The following is a 20,018-nucleotide window of genomic DNA, read 5'->3' as shown; positions in this document are numbered from 1 at the left end:
CATACATGTCTATCAGTGTCTTGTGCCCCAATCCCCTGAGCCATCGCAATCATAGCCCCTGGTGGGCACTCAGATTTGTGCTATAAACGGGCCTCAGGATACTGAAGGGCTCATCTACCTGCCTTCATTTGTGTGTATCCTATCTTACATTTTTGTCTTTTCTGAGACATGATCTCACTAAGGCACCCAGACTGGCATCAAGTCCATACTCTCTCTGCTTCCATCTCTAGACTGCTGGGACTTAGAGGCCACACCATCACACTAGGTGAGACACTGGCTCCGTCTCCTGCAGTTTGGCAATGTCGGACAGCAGAGAAGTCATTGGGCCTTGCCACTGGCCACCTGCACGTGTTCCCTTACTGTCCTTCGCTCTCCTGCCTGTCCCCTTTCTTCCTCCGCCAGCGACGAACTCCTTCTTTATGCTGTGTCTGAGAATGTCTTCCTAGAGTGGCAGATGTCACCAAGCACAGTTATGAAGTCATGATCATGTAGAAGTCACTCAAGCTTCCTCTGTCTGGGATGCCCTGATAGCACGTGGGGTTTTTGAATCTATGTGGAACTGTTTCCTCTCACCCTATGGATTGGGGTTTTGGATACCCTGTTTTTTTTCCTACCCATGTAGCTCCTATTTCCTATCTTCAGACTTGAAAATCCCAGTCTAACCTAATTTGCATCCAGTAGCTAGAGAACTCCATTAGGGAGGGTTTGGTGTTGAACAGATACCGACCTGGTCCTGATTATGGGGAACAACTCCTCATGGGACTTTGTAATGCACACAGCTCCATTTGTCTGCTCCCCTTTCCCATTCTGTTCCCCTGTGGGACCTTGCCTACCTGAGGCCTTGTGATATTCAGCTGATGGCCAAGTCATATACTCAATGCAGGCCAGTACATATCTAACCCTATGAGATGGCTTCAAGCACCAGCCGGTACCACCGGCAGAGATGTAAACAGGTGATATCGCCAAGAAGCTCAGTCCCATGTAAGCCTTAACATACAATGGAGAAGCAAATTTGTCCTTCCCCTTTATGGCACTCGGGCTCTGTACCCCAACTTCCCAAGAGTCCCTCCCTGCACCAGTGAGTGAACGGGTGAGGTGGCCTTGGGGCCACATGCCCTGTATCTCTGTACTCTTCCAGGTCCCTATCACCACTGGTCGTCTCTTGCACACTCCTATCACTTTGAATCTAAATTTGACCTTCCTCTTATTTGTAGATCCGGAATGACTCTCTGGAAATGTGACCATGAATGATGCATGGTAATCAGGATCCAAATCCTCAATTTTGGAATTTTGGATTTCTGATCTTCTTTCTGGAGTCCTAGGGCTTGACTACAGTACCACCAGCAGAGATGTAATGGGTGATATCGCCAAGAAGCTCAGTCCCATATAAGCCTTATCATACAACGGAGAAGCAAATTTGTCCTTTCCCACAGCCTCAGGCTAGCCCCTGCTCACACCGGGCAGCACTGATGGTGTGCTTGGGCACGTGGAAGAAATGTGAAGGCTGCTGACACCATGCTGCTGAGCTCGGCTGCCGGCCTCCCTTTAAGCATGGTGGGCTCTAGTTAAAAAGTAGACCGTCGCCGGGCGATGGTGGTGCACACCTTTAATCCCAGCACTCGGGAGGCAGAGGCAGGCAGATCTCTGTGAGTTCGAGGCCAGCCTGGGCTACCAAGTGAGTTCCAGGAAAGGCGCAAAGCTACACAGAGAAACCCTGTCTCAAAAAACCAAAAAAAAAAAAAAAAAAAGTAGACCGCCCGCACAAGCATCTTCATGCTCTGTGCCACATGGACACTCAGCGCAGAACTGAACTCAGCTGTTCACTGGGTCAGCCTGTCTCCTGGTAATGCTCTGCCCAGTGTCAGGATCTCGGGGGAGTTATGCCCACAGCCCTATCTGTGATTTCTTGCTGGCTCCTGGGTTGCTTCATTGTCCTGTCCACAGTATCCCCGCTGCTCTGAAAAGATGAGCTTGAACAGCTTCCGTTGCCTCTTCCTTCTGTGGATCACAGTCCGGCTGCATGTGGGTGTCTGATGCCCAAGTTCTGAAAGCATGGATCTGACAGAATTTGTTGTCTATGGAGATCACACTGACCTTCAGCTCTGGGGCAGAGTTTGTATGATTAGATCAGCTCAGCTTGTCAGCCTGCCAGGACCTCCTGCTTCATGACTAACGGCTTCTGTCCGTCTTGCCTTGATATAAATGTTTGTCCTGCTTTAGGAAGTGCTCACAGCAGGGGTGTGTGGGGTGCTGCAGTCCCCCACAACCTCTCCCCACTCACTGCCCTGTTCTCTGCACCCTGTCCCCTGCCAATACATCACCGTCACCGGCTACTCTGCTTCTTCTTCTGGAGCTGGACTAAGATGGTGTAGGTCAGTGGGAATTGTCCTCTCTGGTGGGAATTCTCGTTTGCTTGTTGCATAGTATTTCCGGGCTGGCTTTTAAACAATATATGTAATACTGAGGCAAGGTATCTGTGAAGCAGTATGTCCGTCATGAGAAGTGTCTGTCAGGTAGTATATCTGTCAGGAGAAGTACCTGTCAGTCAGGCAGCATGTCTGTCAGGTGAGGGTTAAATGACAGAAATTGTCCCATGGTTCTGGATGCGTGAGTCTGAGGTCATGATGTGACTAGGCTAGGCTCCAACCAGAAGGTGACAGACTTGAGGTTTATAGTCTTGAGAACCAGATGCTTATGCTCCCGGTTCCAGGGTCAGAGACATATAGCTCCAGTACTCAGGTTGGAGTCTGACTGTCCTAGGCTTCAGTTGTCAGTGTCCTGGCACTGGTCAGCTGGTGTCACCATTGGTTCCTAACAGCTGGTGTAGGAGAAGCAATCAGAACCATCTAATGTGACAGCTCCCAAGCATTCTCTATCACGATCCACGGTTCCTAATGGCATGAAGTGTCACAGCCTTGGATGTCAGGACCCTTGGCCTTAAGACTAGGAATGCTTCCAGGAATAGGGCTCCGGGTCTTTTCCAATCTTGTTTGTACTTTCACTGTTCACTGACATCTCTGGTCCTCCAGGCTGTGCCCCAGCCACTCCCTGGACCGCCTCTGAGCCTCCTTCTTGCTGCCATGTGCTCTAGAGTTGGCTACCACTGTTGTTAACACTTTTCTGAGATCTCTTCTTTGTGTTCCCAGAGCAGGCTGCTCCGTCTGTGACAAAATAAACAAAGACAAGACGGTTGGAAGAAGAATTTTATTGGGCCCAGTGTTTCAGTACCAGGAGTAACATAGAAGCGTATCCTCCAGTTGACTTGAAAAGTGAACTGCTTAAGTAAACAGTAAGGGATGTGACAAGGGTATTTGGATCAGTCACAGCACAGCTCTTCATGCAAATGAAACATGGTGTTGTACCAATAACAGCCCTTCCTTCTGTTGGGCCACCAGAGGGTGTGCTTTCCTCTAGCCTGGATGAATATAACGACAGGGTCATCTACAGTTCATTCCTGAGCGCTTTCTGGAGTGGTCATGGCTGGAGCATGTCTTCAGCCACGGTTGGATTGATCCCCTGAGACTGCGGGAGGAGCCTTAGACTGAGTATAAAGTATACAAAGTCACCAGCTTGCTATGTAGGCAGTATGGCTGGGGGGCAGAAAACAGGCTGCTTGGCTGACAGCTGCCCAAAGCTGCAAGGCAGAGGGAAGGGCCTCTCAGTGCCCCCCCCCCGACAGTCTCAGTTACTCACAGGAAGCATGAGCGGCACATTCGCAGGGAAGACCTAATGAAATCTCAGCACAGCACTGACTACCCTGGCGGCCTTCCACTGGGCTTTACAGTGCTCACCTCCTGCTGCCGCCGTCCAGAGATGGCCAAGTCCCTCTCATTCCTCGCGGGGTTGAAATTTTCCTCTTCTAATGCAGACAGAAGTAGTTGGTATGAGCTGACTTCCTTCAACATGACCTCATCTTAATTTCTTTCTATATGCAGACCCTAGTCCTATTAAATTAACATCCATGGATTCCAGTGGACATAATCCCTCATAATCCCTCAGACCTTCCTCTGTCAACCCCTTCCTGTGACAATGTCCCTTCCTCACTCTTCACATTTCATGGAAGCCTCCACAACCCTGAGAACCCTGAGCTGTTCCGTCATCTTTCTCCTGGTTCTGTTAGTACATCACACCCTTTCCAAGGACACTGAGAAGTAAGAGATCCGGGAGAGTCTCCTTTGTGCTACAGTGGGACCATCTGGCCAATGTCACTAGCTCCATGACTTCCTGCCTGGGATATTCATGTGTTCACGGCTGGACACAACCATAGCCCTCAGCAACCTCTACCATAGGAACTCATTTCAGTACTGATTCTACTACACCCATGTCTCTGCCCGGGCTGTTCCTGGCCTTCCCATTGTTCCACCCACACATCATGCATTATCAGTTCATGTCACCTCATCCATCAACCCTTCTTGATTTTCTTTGTGGGAGATCTCAAAGGTGAAATCTTTCTACACTTCAGCAGCAGTGCCGAGCTCTGCTGGCTGAGTATGCCACAGAGTGTACACGCCCTTCCCACACCTTATCCCTCTGCTTCACCTTGTAATAACTACCGTAGAGGGCATAAATCTGTGCATAGCAGTGGAGCAGTTAGGCACTGAAACCTCTTCAGGGAGCCTGGTGTTGTTTTCTTTTCAGCTTTGAATCCAAGTATAAACTTGAACCTAATTATTTTAGTTAAAATGAAGAATTTTGTCAGCAATTAAGTGACTCGAAGCGGTACATCTTCCTTCAAAGCAGACACATGTACTGTTAGAGGCTAATCTTCTTTATCTGTAAATTAGACACTGATATTTATTTTAACATTTTTATTATGTTTGATTAATTGACTTGTAAATAAGAGGTACGTGTATGTGTTTGGGAGTGTGCACACTTGTATCACGGCATGTGAATAGAAGTCAGAGGACAACGCGTGTGAGTCAATTTTCCTCTTCCACCACGTAGGTTCAAAGGGTCCAACTCAGGTGGTGTGACTTTGTAGCAAGTGTTTTTATTCCTGAGTTATGTTGTTGGTCCAGAAACTGATATTCCTCCTCCTCCTCCTCCTCCTCCTCCTCCTCCTCCTCCTCCTCCTCCTCCTTCTCCTCCTTCATTTGTTTGTTGTTTGAGACAGGGTTTCCCTGTGTAGTCCTGGCTGTCCTGGAACTCACTCTGTATACCAGGCTGGCCTCAAACTCACAGAGATCCACCTGCCTCTGCCTCCCAAGCTCTGGGATTAAAGACGTGCACCACCACTTCCCTGGTAGAAACTGGTACTTCCTAGGGAGGGATAAAAGAGCAGTCTTCATAAGAAAAAAATGGCTTCCCAACTGCATCCTCCTCACCTCCTCTCCTCCTCTCCTCCTCTCCTCCTTTCCTCCTCTCCTCCTCTCCTCCTCTCAGTGTCTTATTCTGCTTCTCTCGCCCCTTGGGGTTTTCTCCTGGGGAGGCGTCTGTTGACTTTGCTCACTTTGATCACAGATGAAGAGGATCCAGCTCAGTGCATGTGGGGATTCTTCAGTTCAGTCTCCAACCGAGAAGAGAAAGTAGCTAAACACTTTCTCCATTTGATTTCTCTTTCCTGTTCTTTGAATAAGACCTGACTTACTTATCGTCATGTGTCAACTCAGATAAATGTCCAGAAGAACTTGGAGTGTCATCTGCAAAGAATGAAACCCAAGCAAGAGTTGTGGGAGATGCCTCAGATCTACCATCTGCTTTGGGCCCTGGTACATCACCCTCCCCCATCTTCCCTGTGGACTGTCCTCCTTAGGTGATGACCGTCCTCCCATCCAGCTATCATCCATCCGGGACCTGGCCTTACCCTTCCTGTATTCATAGTCTGTCCCCTATGTTTTCACTGAGTCCCTAACCGGCCCCCACCCTATCTTATTAACTGTGAAGACTGCTTCTGACTACAGGATTCTCACTCTTGGGGAAGCTAACTGTCCCAACAAGACTTGGTGGAGGACTAAGTTCTCTCAGGGAGACTTGGTCACATAGGGTTGCTGGGTTCTGACTGAACAGAGGAAGTGAGTTTAGATAAAAATCTGTTCTCCCAGAAGCAGGGCTACTTCCCAGGGTCAGAGAGAAAATCGGCGGGCTCTCTTTTACAGTAAATTCGTTTTGCTCATGACAAAATCAATCCTCTGAATAGAGTAAGTGTCCCAGCACAGTGGTGAACTCATGTCTCTCCTCTGTCCTCTTGGTTGCCACTCACTTGGTTTAGAAAGACCAGTATCACATTGGGTAATTGGAAACACATTTAAACATAGAATTGGCTTTTTTTTCTCCTCAGCAAAGTGGGGAGTCCCAGCCAATCTTGCTGGTTTTATTTATAGCATTTTATTTCCTGAGAGAAGACAGGAAAAGTGAGGCCCTGCCTACCCCTCTTGTCTGGCTCCTCCCCTGGCCCCTGTCTGGAAAGCCTGGGTGGACATGTAGGAGGGGCATCAGCTCAGAGGGGCTGGATTTGGCCTGGGACACCAGGTACCCTGAGCAAATGGTGAGACCAGAGGAGGAATTATGACACTCCTTCGAAAGAATGAATTAAACGTGCCTCCGCGTGTGCCTGATTGACAGGCCTCTTGGGGAAAGGGCGTATAAAGGAGCCGGTCACTGCCTGGAGGCAGCAAAAGCCTCCACTGTCTGAAGCCTTCCTGGCCAGGTCACTCCTCAGGACAGACTTAGAATACTGACGTCGGTCATCATTCATTTTCAAACACACCAGGTACCTTTTTCATTTCTAAGACATTTCATTGGGCTGTGAGTTTTCCGAATAGGCTTGTGGTTTCCAGGAGGCTGAGGGGGGGGGGGGGGGAGTGCAGCTGCACCCTTCCACACTTTGCAGAGTGGCTTCCTCACCCCAGCTTTGTCCTGCACAGTTAGGGACCTGACAGGAACAGTCACTGCTGTCATGGCCCCAGGGTCTCCCACAGCAGGATCCCAGTGAGGTTAGGGTCTGGCTGGCTTCATTCCTAGGATGCTGAGGGGAAGCACTGACATTTTCTGCTTCAACATAAGAAGTTTCTACATTGAAGTTTGTTGTGGAGGAGGAAGCAGAGAAGGGGATGTCCAAGGATCCCTTGGAAATGTGAAAATAAGCAGAGGGATTAGAGCGATCCTAACTCCAAACATTAGGAGCAGCTGAACAAAGTGTTGCTGTCATTATCATGAACGGTGGGGTGGGCTGCGGGCACTGAAGGGAGTGTGTTTGGGTTGCTGCTTGGGTAATTTGCAGAAAGAGCTGGTGGGCTGGGGGCAGCTAAAAGAAATAGTCCAGTGGGGAGGGAGAGGAAAAGGGAGGGAGGCAGAGCAAATAGGTGTCAGAGGGGTAGAGATTCCACCCAGCAAAGGCATATTCACTTTGACTGTTCCTGTGAGATGAAATTGTGTATGACCCATATAAGCTGTGATCATACCCTGTTGCAGAAAACGTTCACGAACGTCTGCCCCTAAGCCTGCAGTGTGGACTTGTGGTCAGGGAAGAGACTCCTGGGCTCGGGGGAACAGTGTGCATGTGCCTAGTGCCCGCGGAGCTAGGATGCAAGTGCATTGGCTGCCAGGCAGCTTGTTCCAGTACCGGGTACCCCTCACTCCTGTCTCACGTTTTGGTTTGGGGAAGGAAGCAAGATGAGATGGGATCGTATTAAAGACTGCTGATTATTTGTGACACTCCTGATCGAGGTTGATTTTATCGAAGCACAGTTTAATGTACTCAGCTTGTGCGTGCGTGTAAGCTGGGGAAAATGTCATTTTGAGATGGAGCTTGCCTTTGCAGGCTTCCTGTAACTGTCCTTAGGGGTGAAATTTGGGGATGGGGGTCTAAGGGCAGATGTCCTGTGGCAAACACCCAATTAGGGATTCAGGGATAGGTCAGGCTGCAGCCTTCAGATGTGGACTCAACTGAGATTCTCAAATTTCTCAGTTGGTCTCAGTACTGTTCTAAGTTCCTGGCAAGGTGTATCCTACTCTTGAATTTTCAGAAAAAAAAGCCACCCCAGGACTTGGTCCTCAGAGCCCTCCAAGCCCCAGGTCCACGGCAGGCAGGTTTGCTGAGCCTCAAAGAGCCTGGTGGATGTTCATCTGCATAGGGTCTCTCTCTAACACCCCAGGTGGGCAGATATTTAAAGAGTAAAATTTTTTTTTTGAGCCACAGACAAGGAAACCGAGTTAGAGGATAAAAGGATTGCCTGGGTGGACAAGCTGATGTTAAGGGCTCAGGTGGGATGGTGTGCCTGGCTGCCTCCTGCAACAGAATCTAGTGCTCCCTAGATGAGCACGGGACAGTGCTGTGGGGATCAAGACCAGGCTTTAGGAGACTGAGGTTCCTGTCTCATTGCCTTCCTCTGGAGAGGAAACTTACCCTCTGTGGAGGGCACTGTTTGCAGCTTACCGAAGTGTTCTGTAGAAGGGGTGGGGGTGCTGCTTAGGTGTCCTTATGAATGAGAAGCTAGGCCATTTTAGCCATCTAACAGGGATGAGGAACTAACTATATTGTATGGGTCTGTTTCCACAGAGCAGGGTATGACATGCAACAGAGCCTGGGCCATCATCCCATACTCCTCTCGGATGGGGAGCTGAGACCCGGGCACAGGGAAGCCCATAAGGAGTTAACGGAGCAGGAGCTGAGGAGCTGGGCTTCAAGCCAGGCCTCCTGACTTCTGATCCAGAGTCCAGTGAGCCAACTCAGAATCTCTGAGAATGGAAAAACAGGCCTGCAGGAGACTCGAAAAGTGGAGTAGAATCCTCAGAGTAAAAGCTTCTGCTCGTCCTAAGAAATTACACTGCGTTTATTCCTAGGTTTGAATCGCAGTTAGTATTGATTGTGTTTAATTAGGTTACGCAGAACTGGTTTTTCATGGACATTTACACAAAATGCTTTTCCAGAGTCTTCCCACCCCACAGGATATTTGCCTGGGTCCAGCTCTCCTGGACCTAAGTCTTGGCGGAGTCCCGCAGGGAAACAGGGCTCTGGCACAGGCCCCATTTGCTCCTCAGAGCAGGAGGCACAGGCTCAGCCACAGGAACCCCAGTTGTTATGGTGACCGTGCAGCGAGAGTGCTCAGAACCCCATCACCTCAATGTCGGGGGGAAGAAGGGAGATGCATGCTAGCAGCAGTTAGAAGAAGCTAGCTGGAAAGGAAGTTTCTCGTCTAGAGTTCTGCTTCCCATGGACACATTTGCTTCTGATTTCTGTGTGAAAACTGGTTGTTTTGTTTTTTTTTTCAAAGATCACGTGAGCAAACTTTCTGGTGAGACTCAGGCTGCAGCTGTGCACTCAACACCCAGGAGACTGGTTCTCTCCTAAGTGTCACGGGTGGAGACAGGATGCTTTGGGCACTGGCCCTGCTGGCTCTGGGCTTGGGGCCAAGAGCTCATGGTGAGTATGGACATAACCCTTGTCTCTGTTTGCAGCGTGGCTTAGCTGCAGGCAAGAGACCAGTGAGCATCTTGTGGTCTGCATCTCGCACATGAAGTTTTCTTAATATGCTTGTAAATAAAAAGATTCATCGACTTTTGAGTCTACATAGCATGGAGATACTGTCTAAGAGTAGAGATGAGTGAACCACAGTTAGTAGTGAGGTACTTGCATCACATAGCTTGGCCTTGGTGCATTATTATACTTTATAAAATAACTTATCATTTATAAAACTTGGACTGCCATTTTTAGTAGCAATAGTCGCAGATTCTAATTATTTTAATTGTGGTACTGTCAATATCTTTATTAAAAATGAGAATATTTGTGCCTCTATAAGCAGTAGTTTACTTTGTGTTCAGTTTTTGGACACCTGATGAGATGTTATGCTTTGTTTTAGCTTTCTAGGCAGCGTATTCTTCTGAATCATGGAACCTGTTCTAATTTTGATGAGATCTGGTGATTTTTCTCATTGGCAGCTGGGCAGTGACTTCAAACCACTCACTGAGAGTCACGAGGTCCATTGTTGTCTCAGGTTCTGACCCGCACTGCACAATAGTTATTATTCATTAAAGGTATTTTTGTGGAAGTGAAAAGATGTCTACACCATCTGTTTAAGGCAGAATCTCATCCCAAGAATGCAACATCGGACTTTGTGTACCCTCAAATTCCACGGTCAAAAGCCAAAGGTGCTCTTTTTTCAGCCTCCCTCTCCCCCAGTCACATGATGGAGGGGGAGGCTGTGCTCAGCCCAGATCTAGGACAAAGAACACCAGGGATCAGGGCTTGGAATTCAGAGGCCTGGTCTGGAGTGAGATTTGGGCAGGTGTCACAGTGCTGTTGTTTATAAAAGAAGCCATGTTCCAGGTTTGGGGAAGGCGCAGAACACTTACTGCACTGTAGCCCTGGAGAGAGCCAGCCTACAGCATTGTGGGAGCCTGCTATGGGTCAGCCAGGGCGGGGGAGACTGAGATGTCACAGGGAGAAGCCCCTGAGAGCTTGTGATTCTCCAGCCTGCCTTCCAGAAAGCCTCACCTTCAGCCTGTGGTAACTGTGCCTGTGTGGTTCCCTTTGGCAGCTGGTGACCAGGGCGAAGACGCTTCATTTGATCTTTTCAGCATCAGCAACATTAACCGGAAGACCATTGGTGCCAAGCAGTTTCGAGGGCCTGACCCCGGGGTGCCCGCATACCGTTTCGTACGGTTTGACTACATCCCCCCAGTGAAGACAGACGACCTCGTCAGGATTGTCAAACTTGCAAGGAGAAAGGAGGGCTTCTTCCTCACAGCCCAGCTGAAGCAGGACCGCAAGTCTCGGGGCACACTCCTGGTGTTGGAAGGCCCCGGTACCTCCCAGAGGCAGTTCGAGATTGTGTCCAATGGCCCAGGGGACACCTTGGACCTCAACTACTGGGTAGAGGGCACCCAACATACCAACTTCCTGGAGGATGTGGGCCTGGCCGACTCCCAGTGGCGGAATGTGACTGTGCAAGTGGCCAGCGACACCTTTAGCCTGTACGTGGGCTGTGATCTCATTGACAGTGTCACCCTGGAAGAACCATTCTATGAGCAGCTGGAAGCAGACAGAAGCAGGATGTATGTGGCCAAAGGCGCATCCCGAGAGAGTCACTTCAGGGTGCGTGTGCAGCATGGCAGCCGTATGACAGAGCTTTGCTGGGAGCCCACAGCATGGGGCATAATCTTGCCTTGGAGAAACATGTAGCATTTACTGTGGCACATGTGTGCACACTCTACACACCTGCGCATACTGCATATGTATTCGTACATATCACACATGCTTGGTTGTGCGACTCCTATACGTATATGATATGCACACACATGTGCACAATCAAGAGTGTGAACTTATCACACAGGTGCATTCACACCACACACACCTATATATCTACCACAGGTGCACACTTGTACAATACACTTGCTTACACACTATGTGAACACACCACACACTCATTGCACAAGTGTGCAGAAGCATGTACAACATGCCTCCACACCGTCACACCTACACACATTTACACATGTGTACACACAACAGACATTCACACTTGCACTCATAAACACAATACTGATGTATAGAATTGCATACATACAAAGGACACATAAGGACTTGGGTACACACATACGCACCACACCTCTGCACACATGGCCCCTGTACACATACTAACACAGTGCCTATTCATAAGATGAAATCAACTGAGCATGCACAGAACACACAGCAGAGCTGTGTCACAGGTATATTGTTTGTAGATGCCTTAGTCAAGTGCTGAGGGCAGGACTCCTCATGTTCCCGAGACTCCAGGTTACTTCATTAGGCCTGAAGCCACATCCTAGGCCTTGCTCTAGAATGAAGTGACTAGGCCACTAAAGAGGGACTGAGTTCCTCAAAGAAAAGTTGCTGCTTTGCAAGTGAATACCTCCCTGTCCCCTCACTGTGGCTAAAGAAGTTAGGATCCTTCCAAAGCTGAGAACTTAGAACCTGCAATGCCAGGTCCACACCGACGCCCCCAGTTATAATGGCCATCTTAGGGTTTGTCCATCTTTTCCCTGACACTAAGATCATCCGCTGATAGAGGGATCATACTGAGGCTGTGTTTTGACTCTCTGTGGTCCATGAGTATTGCACTCTGGTCCTCCCTCTCCATGCTGAGCAGAGGCAAGCCACGGCTCCTGGTTGGTCCATAACTGCAGAGAACAACCAAGGGTCCTTCTAGGTAAATTGTGCTAAATGGACTTTCAGCTTATGAGGGTTCATCTTCGGATGAGCATGTCCGTTCCTCTTTCATGGCAGGTTAAGGGATGTCTGAACATTGCTCTCTTGCAGGCACACCCTTATTTGTGGAAATGAATGTATGTCGAAGCTTAGTTATTTGAGTAAAAGACCTTGAGTGCACACTTTTTCAGGCGCGGCCATGGCTGTCTGACTGTCCCATTCATGTTACATCATTAGCTCCCTTCTCCTGGTGTGACCCAGGGCCACCTTGTCTGCATCAGCAGATGTTTCTGAGACTTGAATTACAAACAAGTACAAAGCATTCCAGTTCCATGTGAGGAAATATCCCAGCACGTCTACCTGGGACATACAGGGGACAGAAGTCACCTATCCCCAGGCCTCCCTCTTTTTTTTTTTTTCCCTAAGGTTAATTTTCCCCTAGCTAGAAAATTTTGTATGCTAAACCTTTGTGTGTGTGCATGTGTGTGTGTGTGTGTGTGTGTATGAGTGTGTGTGTGTGCGCGTGTGTGCGCCCATGCACGCACCTGTATAGATATGGGAGGTACAGACTGGCTCAAAGTATTTTCAAATTAGCAGGAATAGGGGAGCTGATATAAAGAGACCTCAGACCTACTGGATAAGGCAGAGGTGGACCCAGTGCTACTGGAACCTTCTATTCTGCACCGATAAAGTGTTATCAGCTTCCGTCAAGATGAAACTCTGTTGCTCTGTCTCCTCCCAGGGCTTGCTGCAGAATGTCCATCTCCTGTTTGCAGATTCTGTAGAAGACATCCTAAGCAAGAAAGGCTGTCAGCACAGCCGGGAAGGTGGGTGAGCTCTGATCCAGGAGTTTCTGTTCTTTCCTGGTGGGTTATTGCTGGGCCGTGTGTATGTATGTGCCTTGCTGGGGTTTGGGCCAAGCTGGTAAGTCTGTTGGTTGGCTTGAACTTCTTAGTCTGGAAATGACAAACTGTCAAGAATCGATTCTGAATATATTTTAAGAAGAACAATCCAATTTGGGGGATTCTGGAGAGAGAGTCCAGTCCATGATCAAAACTATTCACACCTTTCATGGCTTCTAAATACATTTGAACATGTAGGTTCCTTCAACAGGATATTTAGGGCTCTGAGTTACAAGTCAACAATTACACAGAACTATTAAAAGCAAGCACTTAAACATTTCCGGAAGTTCTGAGTCCTTCTTAACAAAATGGACTTACACAGACATGAAATCTGTTCTCTTAAGATGGGGTGTAAGGATGGACTAACTGGATTCATGCACTTTCACCCCTATGTCAGGACCCACTGTGAGCTCTCCACTCAGACCTGGCAGAGACTCCCATTCTCCTCCACTGGTCATGTCAGAGTTGAAGATTCCAGTCCTCTGGAGAGTGAGCTCAGGAGCCTGGTCTCATAGTGTGGCTTCTTTGATGTCTGTTAAAATGAGAATGTCTCTGCTTCAAGGCTAAGCTATTTCAGCTTCACAGCTGCAGAAACTGCTATAGACGTGGGAGGTATAAACTGGCTCAAACATTTGTCTGTCGCCAGCCCAAACCCAGCCATGGCAGAGGCAGGGTTGAGCAAAGGCACAAATTCATTTATTTTGCTTAATTCTAAGATATGAAAAAGTACCTTAGATAAGCTAAAGATTTTTAAAAACATAAATGCTGAATTAAATCTACTCAAAGTCTATTTGAGGGTGTCCCTGTCTACTTGGGTATACAGGTGCTTATATTAGCCTGGCCTCTTATGGTTAGTGGCGCACTGGATATAAGGGGCTTCCAGGAGCCATGTGGATTGCAACAAGGTTTTGATCCCAAGTAATAAACACTCAGCTGTGGGGTGAATGCCCATCACCCCTTCTCCCTCCCTGGAGCTCTCCCTTCCTTGGATTCTTTAGCTCTGGATTAACTGAAGATAACTCTGCTTTTGGACTTGTCTCAAGGCAATTTGAGAATTAAGGGGTCTATGAATGCATGGTCCAGGCAGACTCTCTGTGATTGGGCCAGGGCTACCTTCTTTCCGAGGATCCACTGGGCAGCAGAGCATGCTGTGTGGAGGGAAAACAGTATTTCCTGGAGGTGTGTGTTTCTGGTACGAAGATACCTGAGTTGGCTCTTATTCTGAAAGGAAGCCCCAAGAATGGGCACTCAGGTTGAAATGGGGCGTGGGAAGGGTGAAGGGGAGGGGTAAGGATATACATTGGAGGAATAGACTTGGGGTTAAGGATGAGGACAAGGCTCTGTCCCTCAACTTGGTTTTATTGAGGTGTGTGATGCAATACAAATGACCTTGCATTACAGATTACGTGTCTCCCACTGCTATGCTCTGCCTTCCTCTGTTCCTAGGCTGGACCTCTGCCTTGCTGGGGAACCATACAGGCATGCAAAGTGGGACTGGTTCCTCTTGTCAGTCGCCACCAAATGTCCCTGTATTGATGGATACAATTTAGCATGTGGCCACTCCCAGAGAGCAGGGAGTTTCATGGGTGCCCATTTATAGCTGCAGAGGTGACATCTTGGTGGCTGTGCTTCACTGACTACACCAGTGGGTGCCAGCTCACAGTGGCAGGTCTACCACCTCAGAGCCTGTGCCCCACTGACCGGGCTCTCTCCCCCTTAGCTGAAGTCAACACCATCAGTGAGCATACAGAGACACTCCACCTGAGTCCTCACATCACCACAGACCTGGTGGTGGGCCAGGGTGTGGAGAAGACACAGGAAGTGTGTACACACTCCTGTGAGGAGCTGAGCAACATGATGAACGAGCTGTCTGGACTGCACGTCATGGTGAACCAGCTGAGCAGGAACCTGGAGAAAGTGGTGAGTACCTGGTGGATGGCGGAGTTGGCAAGAGAGGGCTGTGGGAACAGAGGGCAGTCTGGCATGGAAGCCTCAAGGGCCAGGCCTCCTACCAGTTAGGCCTCTGAGGACGAATACTTCACTGCCTTGGAGAAACTGATTAGAAAGCCACATTAAGAGGCTATCCAGGTCAGGCCCTTCAGGACGCTGGTTTACCACAAAGCTAGTGAGAGGAGAGAGAGAGAGAGAGAGAGAGAGAGAGAGAGAGAGAGAGAGAGAGAGAGAGAGAGAGAGAGAGAAGGAAGGAAGTATTGCAAATAACAACACGGTTGGGGCACAAGTTCTCCATAATAAATCTGTGCTCCTGGGAAATACAAGACATCCATGAAGAGGAAGGCATTCTATGAGAAGGGCTGAGTGTTGAGAGGAATAGCCTATGGGCTTGAGGAATGTCTCAGCCCTACAGTTTCTAAGGCTGAATGTGTGTGTCTCAAAGTGTGCAGAAGCAGGGCACAGAGTCTCACACCCCAGAGCGGGTGTTTTCTGGCTCTGAAGAGGGAGATGAGAGTTGTAGTCTCTCCTGGCTGCAGTGCCTTGTGACACCCATAAAATCGTGAGAAGCAGAGGTGGACAGGGAGAGCTCCGCACCAATACTTCCTGAAAGGCTCCTCTATTGCTGGCGGAGAAAGTCCTGTGCCAAGGCCTGTGCAGAGGCTTCTCCTGCTTCATTTCCCCTCTTAGTCAGGGTTCCTAGGTGGCATCACTTAATTCATTGCTATACCAGGAAATACTGAGGCTCGGTGCACAGTGATGGTCCTGGCTGACCTGGCAACAGAGCTCAGAAGAGACAGGGTCTGAGCAGAGGACCTGGCAGCTCCCCTACAATCACAATATATTCCAGGTCCAGGTCACTGAACATGAGGTCAGAGGTCAAGGAAACAGGTGAACCCCAGAATCTGCACAAAGCCACAGGGGTGGTGTGTTTCTGTGTGTATTTATAGTAGAATGTTTGAGACACTTATCTGATCCCCAAAGCCTGTTACCCCAAGTTCAGATAGTATACCTTGGGGGAACCAACAGAGTTCTGGTACGGCCAAGGCAGCTATGTACATGTTTGGTGGCATTTTGTGCAGGTTCATCTGGCTTTTACATTTTACCTCTTTTTTCCTGGTAGAATGTCCAGGTGGCCAGTATTGTGGCTGTCTTCTTCCTTGCTAGTATGTTCTTGCATATCTTTCATATCCTATCTGCTGAACAAAAGGAAGAGTGGGCGAATGCACCCCTGACCTCTGCCCACTGTGCACAATTGTAGTTTTTGAGGCATGGCCAGGCCAGGAGTTGAGGGGGCAGCACCTATGCATGTCTGTGTGTTGGATATTAGCTGTGAGCAGAGAAGAGGTAGGGAGGCCGTGGTGACCGACAGTGTGTGTATCCGAGTTCTGTGATGTGGTCTTTGTTGCAGAAGTTTCTGGTTTTGCAGTAGCATCTGTCTTTACCGAGTCCTCTTGCAGAGTTGTATCTACGCCTGGAGGTTTCAGTGCTTACCTAAGCTCCTCAGTGGAAGAGAGACATTGAAATCTTATCCTAACTCTCACTTCTGTTTCCAGTCCAACGATAACCAGTTCCTTTTGGAACTCATTGGGGGCCCTCTGAAGACAAGGAACATGTCAGCCTGTGTGCAGGAAGGCCGGATCTTTGCAGAAAATGAAACGTGGGTTGTAGACAGCTGTACCACGTGTACCTGCAAGGTGAGTTCCACAGGCAAGTTCTCCTGCAGGCAGAAATGCCCGGCACAGGGGAGGCATGTTCAAATTAACACATGCAGATCCTAATGGCTGCCGATGACCTGTTCAGCACATGTGTATACAAGATGTTTGGATACATGGAAGGCTCAGCACCAGAGCCTTAGACAGGGAAGTGAACACAAATGTAACTTTTAATGTAACACAAATGTAACAATTTAATGACCTCGTTGTGCTGTGCATAAACAAACCACAACCCAGCGGGTGGAGTGGCTTGTCCCGCATTACCATGTGGAGAGACACAGTGGTGGTGCAGCTGTATCAGCCCTCCGATGGTAGCTTGTCCCGCATTACCGTGTGGAGAGACACAGTGGTGATGCAGCTGTATCAGCCCTCCGATGGTGCGTATCTGACCCCACTCATCTCTGGCAGGGCCTCAGTGCTCACAGAGGCCTCTGGGAAGCCTAGTCATTATCAAGAAAATATCAACGGTTTAGTTTCTTCTCATTGTTCCCTGTCCGTGTGTTGACCTCAGATATCAGGGATCTGGGAATATTCTGTCATTCTTCTTCTTCCCCACCCAGAACGCTCAAAAGCTGATGCCGTCATCTCTCTGGTCATGGTGGGAGGGCAGAGTGTCAGTGCTCACAGAGTCCCCTTTGGGCCTGTTCAAACCCTATATTTGAAGTGGGATTGGCAGACAGAAAAATACCTAGCCATCTTGCCGATCTTTCCCCATCCAGCTGCCATGACGATGTCTGTTACATTAAATAATTGTTTCTCAAATATTTTCCTCTTCTTTCAGAAATTTAAAACCGTGTGCCATCAAATCACTTGCTCGCCAGCCACCTGTGCCAACCCGACCTTTGTGGAAGGAGAGTGCTGTCCGTCCTGTCCTCACTGTGAGTCTCCTGCGGCGGTGGTGGCGAGCATGTTGTGAGGCCTAGTGATTGCATCTGTTTGTTTGTTTTATGGTTTGGCTAGAGGAGGGTGAGGCTCAGATTCCTAGAGGCAGGCAGTGGAGGAGGAGCAGAGGGGTGGCTATGGCCCTGCTTTAGCTGCTAGTCAGTGGCCAGGAAGCCATTGAGAGCTCTAGAAATTAAGTGCCTGCAGCTGTTATGTTCTGGCTCATCCCAGACAAACAGGCCCCTAGTGATACTGCGGGGACCAAACTCCCAGGCCAAGAACAAGGCCCATGTGTCAGCAGCCACTGTGAGGAGGAGCTGCAGCTAGACCCGGGCTGAGTGAAGACTGAGCAGTCGCTGCGAAACCCACGATACAGCGAATAAACAAAACCCAGAGACTGTTACTCAATGGTGCATTCAAGTTCCAGAGACATGGTCCAGATGACACAGAATCGGACTATGGTGGAGCCAGATCTGTGAGGTCTGACACTGTGGAGACGGAGTTGGGCTGCCGTCAGAGTTCTGGAGGCTCCGATGAACTCAAGAAGGGCCTGAGCTGTCCCTTCTAGACTCAGCTTCATGCCTCACTCAGAATCCCCCATGGTCCGTGGATCCCTGTGCCAAGGGTCTGGATCTGGCCTCCCGGTGATGCCCAGCTGTGGCTTCCCTGCACTGCTGGGCAGCCCTTCCAACCCAGTCACCACCCCCCAGTGTTCTGGATGGCTCGGGTCAGGTTTTATCCCAGCCTTTCCATCCGGTGTGTGTCTAGAATCATAGCCACTTGTCCAACACAGCATTGCCACTACCACGTTACTGGGTGTCTGAGACTGCCTCCCCTGTATCAGTGAGGGGAAGAGAACAGCAGACAGTCTGGGTGCTTGACTGCCTGGGCTCAGTGCTGTCCAGCTGCTCTTCTTTCCGCCCTTCGTCACCCAAAGGGACTCCTGTTAGGAGACCCCCACTAAGAGACCTACTGTGTACTTCACCTTCAGCTCAGGCCCCAGCACTGGCACACCGTACTCTGTGTACCTGTGAAAAATTTCTTCAAGAAAATTGTCTTTTTTTTTTAAATTGAAATTCCTTTGAAGTGTTTGGAAATAAATTATGCAAACGGTAATTTCAACCAATGGTTGACATGTTGTTACCTTGTGTGAGTCAATAGACGCTATGTAGAAATGACCTCTTGTTGGCTCTGAAAATGCTTCCTGTAGACATTCTCTTTCAGAGCCATCTCCTCTACTCTGTGGACCAGCTTCCCTAAACACATCTAGCTTACTCTGTCTTTATCACTCAGACAGTGTCCTCTTCCCTGTGCTTTGCTCTTCCCTTTGGAAGCACTCAAGTTCTCGCCCAGGTGGTGGGCCTCTGCCCATAGAATCTCCCTCCTGCAAAGCCCTCCCTGTTAAGAAGTCTTCAAAGCAGTCCGCACATGGTTGTGGTGCCTGACTTGCCCAGAGCGTGTGAAGAGGGAGGGCCCAACCTCATGTGTATGTTTATTTTCTTGGTTAGCTTCAGACAATGATGAGGACTGGTCTCCGTGGGCAGAATGGACCGAATGTTCTGTCACCTGTGGCTCTGGGACCCAGCAGAGAGGCCGGTCTTGTGATGTCACCAGCAACACCTGCCTGGGCCCCTCCATTCAGACAAGGGCTTGCAGCCTGGGCAAATGTGATACAAGAAGTGAGTGTGCCCCTGCCGTCCTCCAGGGTAGGCTGGATGGCTCTCCACGTGGGTGTGCCAACAACAGCTATTTGCTGGTGTCTGGAGGCTGTGGCCTCAGGGAAGGTTTTTGCCAAGCGAGAAGCTTTCTTCTGGGTGGAGGTGGTGTTCTTTTGCCTGCCCTCCGTGGTGGAAACAGGGATTGGCTGGGAAGACAGACTCGGGGATGGCCCAACCCGGGGCCACAGCCTGAGACACTGACCACCTTGTGTTTTTACGTCAGTCCGGCAGAACGGCGGCTGGAGTCACTGGTCACCCTGGTCTTCCTGCTCTGTGACTTGTGGAGTTGGCAATGTCACCCGCATACGTCTCTGCAACTCTCCGGTACCCCAAATGGGTGGCAAGAACTGCAAGGGCAGTGGCCGGGAGACCAAGGCCTGCCAGGGTGTGCCATGCCCAAGTAAGTAGATGATACTGTAAGTGGTGAGGGGGTGGCGAGGGGGATGCCTGAGCAGGACATCACTCTACGGTCGCTGCTGGCCACAAACACCCACTCAAGCTGAATCTGGTCACTCAGTCAAGAGCCCACACAGCTGGAACAGTGAGGGTGTGGCTGCTCTTGCTAAGGTCAGTGCCCATCGCTGGATGCCCACCCTGACCTCTGAGTTAGCCTGATGCCTCTGTACCATGCACAGATCAATCAAGTGGACAGAGATGGTTATCTATAGGAAAGTAAGTCAAGACTGTGAACTTGGACCTGGAGCAGGAAATAAACAATAGGTCTCAGGAC

General features: G+C 49.4%; 1 protein-coding gene across 1 annotated transcript in view; it reads left to right on the top strand.

Moving 5' to 3' along the window:
* Positions 1-6,466: 6,466 nt before the first annotated feature.
* Thbs2 (thrombospondin 2) overlaps positions 6,467-20,018 on the top strand; it is a 30,433-nt gene continuing 16,881 nt past the window's right edge. The window contains exons 1-9 of the mRNA XM_076552949.1: positions 6,467-6,709; positions 9,213-9,361; positions 10,476-11,032; positions 12,864-12,948; positions 14,744-14,943; positions 16,530-16,670; positions 17,470-17,566; positions 19,079-19,249; positions 19,512-19,688. Coding sequence (XP_076409064.1) covers positions 9,310-9,361; positions 10,476-11,032; positions 12,864-12,948; positions 14,744-14,943; positions 16,530-16,670; positions 17,470-17,566; positions 19,079-19,249; positions 19,512-19,688 — 1,480 coding nt within the window. The 5' untranslated portion in view covers positions 6,467-6,709; positions 9,213-9,309. The remainder of the gene's footprint in view (positions 6,710-9,212; positions 9,362-10,475; positions 11,033-12,863; positions 12,949-14,743; positions 14,944-16,529; positions 16,671-17,469; positions 17,567-19,078; positions 19,250-19,511; positions 19,689-20,018) is intronic.

The sequence above is a fragment of the Peromyscus maniculatus genome, chromosome 16 (genome assembly GCF_049852395.1).
Source record: "Peromyscus maniculatus bairdii isolate BWxNUB_F1_BW_parent chromosome 16, HU_Pman_BW_mat_3.1, whole genome shotgun sequence".
Lineage (NCBI taxonomy): Eukaryota > Metazoa > Chordata > Mammalia > Rodentia > Cricetidae > Peromyscus > Peromyscus maniculatus.
This window is presented reverse-complemented; position numbering and strand designations above follow the sequence as displayed.